We start from the raw sequence: 9,152 nt of genomic DNA, 5'->3' as shown, positions 1-9,152 counted from the left end.
ACTTTGATTTTTTGACTTTATGGTGGTGTGCAAGTGATACACATTCAGGAGAAACTGTCCTTCGATTTCGAGTTTGATCTTTTCTTGGGCTAGCAATATTCCCTATGAAACTCCCTCATGATGCTGGGCGGCAGCAGCCAGCCACAGCTTCCAATCAGCCACAGGACCACGAGGGTAAGCAGCTGATGTTCTAGCAAAGCTGTTTTCAACCAGTGTGTCACAAGAGTTTTTAAAACACGCAGTACCTGGCCATTTAGTCAGGGCACTGACCCCTTTTCCCTTAGATTGTCCAAAAAAAAAAAAAAAATGACAGCAGCCAACACAAAAATAGCTGTCCAGTGTGAATGCCCTGTCTTGAAGCATAAATATATAGGTCATACAATTGAGTTAAATCTGATTGGTTAATTCTTGGTACCAGACATCCTTATATACAACTATAGGCATCAGGTTTTTATAAAAGTAACTTTGGAGCAAAAAGATAGGTAATAACTATTATATTTTTGTGTAGAGCTCTCAAAATTATACCTATTTTTTAAAAAATATGTTTTTATTGATTTTTTAGAGGAAGGGAGAGATAGAAACCTTGATCGGTTGCCTCCTGCACGCCCCCTACTGGAAATTGAGCCCCCAACCTGAGAATGTGCCCTGATTGAAAATTGAACCCGGACCTCTCTGTCCATGGGATGACACACTGGCCAGGCAATATACATATATTTTTTGTGTGTGTGAGATTGGCAAAAAATATGTTTTTGGCATGCTGCAGAATTTTAGTAATTACTTTATGTGTGCCATGAGGTGAAAAAGGTTGATAATTGCTGCTCTAGTGTAGCATCAAATGCATTTTCAACGTACATTTTCAACATACAATGGGTTTCTTGCGATATAAAGTCACCATAAGTAGCATCGTATATATCATATGAGTATTTTTTCCAATTTTCAGCTTGCCTTTTAATTTTCCTAACCATATTGTTCAAAGAGCAAAAGCTTTTCAATCCAGTTAATCAATTTCTTTTCTTTTATGGTTGGTGTATTCTGTGTTCTAAGAAGTCTTTGCTTACCCAAAGGTTGTAAACATTTTCTCCTTTTTTCATTTAGAAGTCTTAGCTTTATTTAGATTCTTTTTTTTTTTTTTCAAGTTAATTTTTATGTGTTGTGTGAGGTAAAGGTCTAAGTCCACTGTATTCCCGCTGGATATGTAGTTGTCCTCATTATTTGTGGAAGACTCCCCTTTCCCCCATCAAATTACCTTGGCACCTCTGTAGATCATTTGAAGATATATGGATCTATTTCTGGACTATCCTTTTACCATACCACAGTTGACGTGTAGTATTCAGTCTTGAAATCAAGAGGTATCAGCCCTCCGATTTAGTTCTACCAATTCCATTGGCTATCTTCTAGGACACTTGCATCTCCACACATTTAAAAACAGTCCTGTCACTTTCTAAAAGTTGCTGGAATTTTCACTGGAATTGTGTCAGGTCTAGGAATCAATCTGGGAGAACCGACAGTATCAGTAACCTTGAGTCTAATATTGAGTCTCCCAATCCTTGAATAGATTACTTCTCTCATTTAAGTCTTTTCTGTCACCAATGTTTTATAGATTTCACTGTACAGGTTTTACGCATATGCTGTTAAATTTGTAGTTCATGTTTTTTCATGCTATTGTAAGTGAAATTTTTATTCATGCATTTTCCATTTGTTTCAATTGTTAGTTCACAGAAATACTATTGATTTTTCTGTAATATTGACCTTGCTAAACTCACTTACTGTAATGGTATTTTATAGATTCCTTAGGATTTTCTTTATAAACAATCATGTCACTTGCAAAAAGTTTTATTTCTTCTTTTCTCATCCGTATGCCTTTTGTCTTTCTTCCTATAGGATGTCCAGTACCGTACTGAATAGAAGTGATCAGAGTGGGCATTCTTGCTTTGTTCCTGACCTTGGGGAGAGAAGCAGTTGGTCTTTCTCCATCAAGCTTTTGATATTAACTGTAGATTTTTCAGAAATGCCCTTGATCAAGCTGAAGTTCATTTCTAGTTCTACTTTGCTGAGAATTTTAAAAGTGAGTAGCATATGAATTTAATGCATTTATTGGTATGTTTCCCCTTTTTTTTGTTAAAATGGTTAATTATACTGACTGATTTTTGAATGTTAAACTAACATTGTAATACTGGAATAAATCCCACGTGGCTATGATGACATACTAATATTGTTAAAGATTTTTGTGTTTAAGTTTATGAATGATATTGGTCTTTTATTATCTTTTTTTACTGTCTTTGGTTTTGGTATGCGAGTGATATTGGTCTCATGACATAAATTGGCAGGTATACTCTCCTTTCTGAGTGTTTCGTAGGATGCGTATTATTTCTTACTTAAAATGATAGAATTTATAGGGGAAGCACCAGAACCCGGAGTTTTGTGAAAAGGTTGTGCTAGTCAGACTTTCAATTCTGAAGACAGATCCTGCCAAGAAGCTTTCCATTGCTGGAAAGCCCACCACTGTTAATACCACAAATACTAACTGGAAGTGAAAAGCAATACTTACTAGAACGTTGACTGTGAGGAGAGATCTCTGTCCATCAAGTTGTTATGCAGGTGGATAGAATTTTACTTTTATTTGTAATAGTGCATAACACCTGGCAAGAAAGAATGAGCTCAAGCATCTACCCCCATGGCTATCATGATCCTTCATTTTTATTCCCCCTTCACAAATTCATTTACCTTGCCAGATGCTAAGATCAAGCTGGTACCATTTCTTGTTGCTAGAGCCCCAGAACCCAGCTCAGTGCTAGGCACATGGCAGGCATTTAAATATTTGTCAAGGCACGGACAGCAACAAACCCAGATAATGGTTCCACACTGTTAGGGCAACAGACAAAAAGTTGAATTCAGGAGTAACTCTTCTTGGAACCAGGGAGAAAAGATGCCCAAAGGATACTATAACTTTCTTCTCGGTAGTGTAAACTGAGGAATATTTAAATGAAATTAGAATTCCTTAGGAAAATTTTCAACTCACTGTAGCTTTTACACGGTTAATACATGAGGCTCAATAATAATTATCTTTGAAGTTGTTAAAACAGCAGACAGCACCAGAATTTGGCCACCAGCCCTAGGTCACTCATTCCTTTGAGGACAGAGGCAACATAACAGAATGGAAAATACACTGGATTTGGGAGTTGTAAGACCTGGACTTCAAGGGAATGTGTGTTGGTCTTAAGCTCAAATGAATAAATGTAGAAACACTTATTACACTGCAGAAAGAAGTATACAAAGGTGGGTTGATAGTAAATGAGCCACAGAAATGAACCAAATTATACAAGTCATGTGAGTAGGAAGACAAAAACTTACGTCTCTCTCTGGATTGGGAGTAAATGCCACAAAGTCAGCTTTAGCAAAACAGGTTAACAGGTAAAGGGATTGTTCTGTCCCACCAACTCTCTTCACTTCTCAGTTCCTACCCTTTGCCACCCCACTATGCCCACCCCATATCCTTCTACCACTCCAGCAGGACCCAATTCACATCCATCCTTTCAAAATAAGGGTTACCTTCAAATTTCAAGTCCTCTCAGCTTAATACACAAATCCACAGCTCAATAAAACAAACCTTCCCGAGGATTCTGAGTTTTAAATCTAAAGAAATTATTTTTTTAGAGCAAATTCCAGTTACCATGTCAGGCAGATTGGGGGGGTGGGGGCTGTTTTAGAAGCAGAGGAGCCTTATCTCGGGACCTATTTTACTTCCCAAAATAGATGGCTATCTACTTGTGGGGCAGACCAGCCTCTGAAAGTATTACTTTAAAGCAATTTTTCTCAGCACTTCAGGATTCAAATAAACTCTCTGAGACACTTTGTTGGTATAGATTTTAAATTACAAGCTTGACCTATTACCCTCAAATACAGTTCTTAAGGAAGATTTGTTACAAACAGTTGTCAGAACTTTCACATGGCAGAAAAAATTACATTATTGTAAAGCTGGGTGAACTTTTTACGTATGAGATAACAATTCTTTCATCATCAGATGGAATTACTCCAATTCATGCAATAAATGACTATTACATTTAAAAATGTTGCCCCAATACTCCCAGTTGAGATTTTCATGTGTATTTTAAGTTGACATCAATATGCTCCCGAGCTCACCTCGCCCTCCCTGGGGCGGTGAGGACACACATGTTCTTCTGAGGCTCAGCTGGGCCCTGAGGACCAAGGAATCATCTCGACCCTCTCAGCTCAGGGTCCATGGTTCCAGGAAACCTTGGGTTTCAGAAATAGTGGCCCTAGGCAAATACGACTCTGTGGTTTACTTAGGACTTTGCCAGTGATCTAAAGGGAAGAACAGGAGGAAGTTCTGATTTCTCTTGACATCAAGCCAGCAGAAATCAGACTCACCAAATTCCCATAACTAGAAATCAAGACAGTAAAACAGAAGAGGTGTGTCTATGATGGGGGTGCCCCTCACAGCAGATTTGGTGAATGTCTTTTATAGAACCACATAAGATAGTACCGTTGACATTTACATATTTTACATATAATTTGAATACAAATTCTTAAAATTTATAATAGAACATTAAAATAACCTTCTAATAAAATCAGCCTTAAGTATAAGGAATCTAAATTTCAGTATCTTGTGTACTTCTAAATAAATATCTTTGATCTATAATTCTTGAAAATATTATAGTTTATGGTGACATGAGACAAGTCAAACAGTATTATAAGTGAAAATAAAGCATCAATTTAAAAATAAACAAGCCTAAAAACACGAGGAACTGAATTTATAGAAAATCAAAATACTAAGCACATAGTAGTTATCTACATTGGGAAAACCGAATGCATGCTCAAAAACACACTTTCAACATATATAAAAAGCCCTTTAAAATTCACATAATCTAAATAAATAAGCAAAAACACAAAGGGAGGTACTGTACCAGCCAGTAATAACTAGAAAGTAATTTTTCCCTTTTTCTTTCAAATGACTCTGACAGAAAAAAACATGAAATAATGATCACTTGCTAAAAAACTATAATTCATGTGTTCTTTTAAAATGCTGCCCATGATATAAAAAGCCAAAGCAAGGCTTCCTAAATGTTAGACCTTAGAAAAGAAAATGCCACCTGACAGATTTAAACAAAAACCAGACATTTGCTTATTTAAGACATGATTGAATTTTCGCTTAATGACCCCATAAAAGGTCTAAATCAAGCCCATGATATAAATGCACTCTCAAACATCTGAATGCATGATCTGTTAACACTGAATTTTATATGGTGATTTCATTTCATTTCCCAAAGTTTTTTTTTTTAACCTAAGGCCAGAATTAAAACACCTAGAGCAGGAGCTGCTACCTTATTTACCTTTCTATTTTGGTTCTTAGAGTCTCAGAACATAATAGGTGCTCAGCAAGGGTTTGCTGAACCGAGTCCAGCACTCATCATCCTTCAGGAAGCACGAAACCCATGATGAGACGGTTGCCGGAGACTCGGAGGGAGCTCTTTAATTCTACCCCTCGGTCTGTAATTAATTTCTGGCTAGATAATCAAGTTAACAGTTTCTCATTTCAGGGTGAGATTTCTACAGCTCCTCCGTCCCACAGTTCAACCTTCTTTAAAGACTTGTGCCTGCACATCTATGGTCAAGTTAAAAGAATAAAGATAATTTCTGTTATTCTGTGTTGGGTATTTGCTTATGATGAATGGTCTGAAATACACATGTACGCACACGTGTGCACACGCATGCACGCACACACCACTTGTTTCACAAGTGGAGAACAAAATCTGGAAGTAATTCACAATGCCTAATCTACATAGCTCTCAAAGTAACTAAAAAAAGACATCGAAACCATAGGTAACTCCTTTTGATCATACACAAACTTATTGCGTGATGGCTGGAAGCAATGTCTTTGGACCAACAAATAGAAACCAAAAGCGTCCTTTAAGGGTTAGCTTGACAAGAAAGCTAAAAATGGTGTGGCTCCAACACTTCCCTGTTTAATTCCGCTCAGTGCAGCTCATTACACTAGGAGGCAGTGAGGAGGAGATGGACATGCTCTCCAAAGATCACTCCTTCCATCCACAGCGCTCAGGTCTACCTTTGCTTCAGCATGTGGATGATTCTGAGTCTCTCTGGACCACCATTTAAAGCTGCTGTTTCTGATGTCCATGGTACCTCACTGGGGGAAGGGGACGTCACACAACTCCTAAAATAAAAGCTGTTTAGAAAGCTTCACTCTTGATTCTCATTGCCAGCATGCCTGTCCCTCTTGAATGCCGCTAGGAGAGGTAGATCCAGTGTTTCAGTTCTGCCATTCCCTGCAGTAGCTTAGTGTAATAGAAGTCCACGTTGTCTGCGAAGTCCGTGCAGACAGGTGACTCCATGTCACCAAAAGTGCAGTATAATGCAGTTCCTCCAACACTAAGGAAAACCGTTGCTATGCACAGCAAGATCAGTAAAATACAGGAACCACTTCCAACTTCATCTGCAAACAATAAGAACAGAGTAAGGTTAAGCTGACACAAACGGGAAATCTGAGCATACACTGTCTTCTCACTGATTAAGATAACCAGATGTTTCTAATATTAGTCCTCTAGGGACAGGTGTCATCAACAGAAAGCTAGTGCACCTCATGACTCTACAAGGACCTATTTATTAGTTACCACAAAGGTATATGCTCATGGAGCTTGTCAACACTCAATTTAAAACCAGCTCATGTATGCCCTGGCTGGTTTGCTCAGTGGTCAGAGCATCGGCCCACAGACCAATGAGTCACGGGTTCGATTCCGGTCAAGGGCACGTACCTTTGGTTGCGATTTGTCCCTGGCCCTGGTTGGGGTCGTGCGGGAGGCAGCTACTTGATGTGTCCCTTATACGTCAATGTTTCTCTCTCTCTCTCTCTCTCTTTCTTCCTCCCACTCTATCTGAACAAAAAAGTGGAAAAGACAAAGATTAAAAAAAAAAGTGAGCTCCTTTGTACAATGAATAGGATTACTTCCATAAAAAAAGGAGAAAAAGGTAGTACTTCTTTGCTGTGCTCATAGCATTATTTTAGAATACAAATCATAACCTCACTATGACAATATCTTGGAGTTCACATCTTGGGACCACCTTAAAGCAAAGTCATTTTGATATTAAACCATAAGAAAATGACTTTGGGTGGGATCACTCTTGTATCTTAATAATACTGAACTTCATTCTCATTATTTAGTGGAATAGTAAAGTTCTAGCTAGTACAGTGATTTCATTTTATTTTGCTTAATAACTCTGGCAGGTTTGTTTTTAATAAAAAAGTCCACACCAGTCTTTCTATATTGAAGAAATATAGGAAGTCTTAGTGATTATTCATAATTAATTTGGAAATGACTAAAAAGTTTTATGATCAGCATGATGAACGTGTACCAAAACCTTCTTGGAATGTAATTTAGCAGCATCTATTAAAGTTTGAAATAAAGTATCCTCCAGACTGGGATGCCTTGAAGAGTGAGACAGAGAGTTAAGTGAATACAACGCTGGGACAGCAGATTACACCAGGGCTGCCTCAGGCCACTGGTCCCTGTCCTTCAGCCCAGCAACTGCACTTACAGGAATTCGCCTACAAATTCGCACAGCACACTATATCATATTTACAAGCACGTTTACTGCAACAAAACTTGTTATGATAACAAGTTTAGAATAGCTTATTTCAGTTATAGTGGAATAGTTAATTATAGAACATTCATATGATGAAATACTATGCAACTGTTTCACAGAATGAAGTAAATTAATATGTGCTGTCATAGGAAGAGATCTGAGATCAATAGCTAAATGAAAATGTGACATAATACATAATGAACCCATTTGTATTAAACATATGCACATGTATACACAGAATGTGTCTCGAAAGGATAATAAAAAATGTCAATCAATACTTGGGGGAAACCCTCAAGGAAGGATTGAAGACCTTATATTTTTTTACTTCATTACTGTCTGAGTTTTTTCATTATTAGCATGTATGACTTTTGGAAGATTTTCAGTAATATGTCAATATATATTATCCTTGTGAAAATTAAAATACCAAAGTCTAATCTAAGGGACTCTCCCCTTCTCTCTTACCCAATCACACTCCCCTCCTACCCCAGAGGCAAACACTGTTAATTGTGGTGTGTGGATGTTCTTCCAGATCACACACAAATGGTTTCAGGATTTTTATATAAATAGGATCATGTTGTTCTGTGATTTACACATTTATAGTTTAATAGATTTTACTAGTTAAATATATTTAATAGCTGATATGTATATATGCAAGTACTATATCAGTCATGTTTTATGTGTGTGTGTGTGTGTGTGTGTGTGTTTTGTCAGTGAAGTATTTTCACCATCTTTTCTTCTTTTGGCATGAATCCCTACCATCACCTTATGTGTCTTTCCGTATTTTTCTTCATATCGATTGATTTATATACAACATTTAAGAAAAATTTATTAAAAAACATGCTTTATCAACATGCGTTGAAACAATGTTTAGAGCTGCCGGTCCGACGTGGAAGCCGGCGTGGCCGCTGCGCACAGCGAAGGGACTTGGCTGAAGACGAGACGGCTACTGAGTGAGGCAGGACGGCCCGTTCAAACCCCAGGCTCCTCCCGGCGAGCCCCCTTCAGGGCCCCTTGGTGCAAACGAAGAATTAAGCATTGTAACTGGAGAATAATGTGAGAGCTACAAACAAGGCGCAGAGGTAAATGAGGGGTGGGAACAGATTATTTCCAAGGCTTCCACCAGCTTTACAACTGTAGAAATTAGAAACCTCTATCACTGGATGTCATACTTAGAAAGCATATCTACATGTTACGCTATTATTTTATAAAAACGAGGAGCATACTCATAGGTTTTTGGTTATATTTCCACTCACTCTTATTTACCGAGGCCCTAGGTAAACCTAGCAACCACCTTAAGCATAGGCCCAGGAGGAAAATGTCCAACAATAACAACAGCGTTCAATTGCTGCTCTTAGGGGACAGTCCCTTCTGTAGAGTCAAGAAATCACCAAAGAGAATATACCTGTAATCCCTGAATGTTTTCCATGCATATGAAATTGGGAGAATTAACTGCTGCTGAAAAGAAGACAAAAATAACAGACGCACTAAAAACAAAACTAAACACTAAACAAGGAAACAGAAAAGAGTTCTGA

At 37.9% G+C, this 9,152-nt stretch overlaps 1 protein-coding gene across 2 annotated transcripts in view; it reads right to left on the bottom strand.

Moving 5' to 3' along the window:
- Positions 1 to 2,205: 2,205 nt before the first annotated feature.
- CNST (consortin, connexin sorting protein) overlaps positions 2,206 to 9,152 on the bottom strand; it is an 83,445-nt gene continuing 76,498 nt past the window's right edge. For both annotated transcript variants that reach the window (XM_036277459.1, XM_036277460.1), the window contains exon 11: positions 2,206 to 6,472. In XM_036277459.1, the coding sequence (XP_036133352.1) occupies positions 6,267 to 6,472 (206 nt within the window). In that variant the 3' untranslated portion in view covers positions 2,206 to 6,266. The remainder of the gene's footprint in view (positions 6,473 to 9,152) is intronic.

The sequence above is a fragment of the Molossus molossus genome, unplaced genomic scaffold (assembly GCF_014108415.1).
Source record: "Molossus molossus isolate mMolMol1 unplaced genomic scaffold, mMolMol1.p scaffold_m16_p_23, whole genome shotgun sequence".
NCBI lineage: Eukaryota > Metazoa > Chordata > Mammalia > Chiroptera > Molossidae > Molossus > Molossus molossus.
The sequence above is the reverse complement of the archived record's forward strand: the minus strand, read 5'-3'. Positions and strand labels throughout refer to the sequence as shown.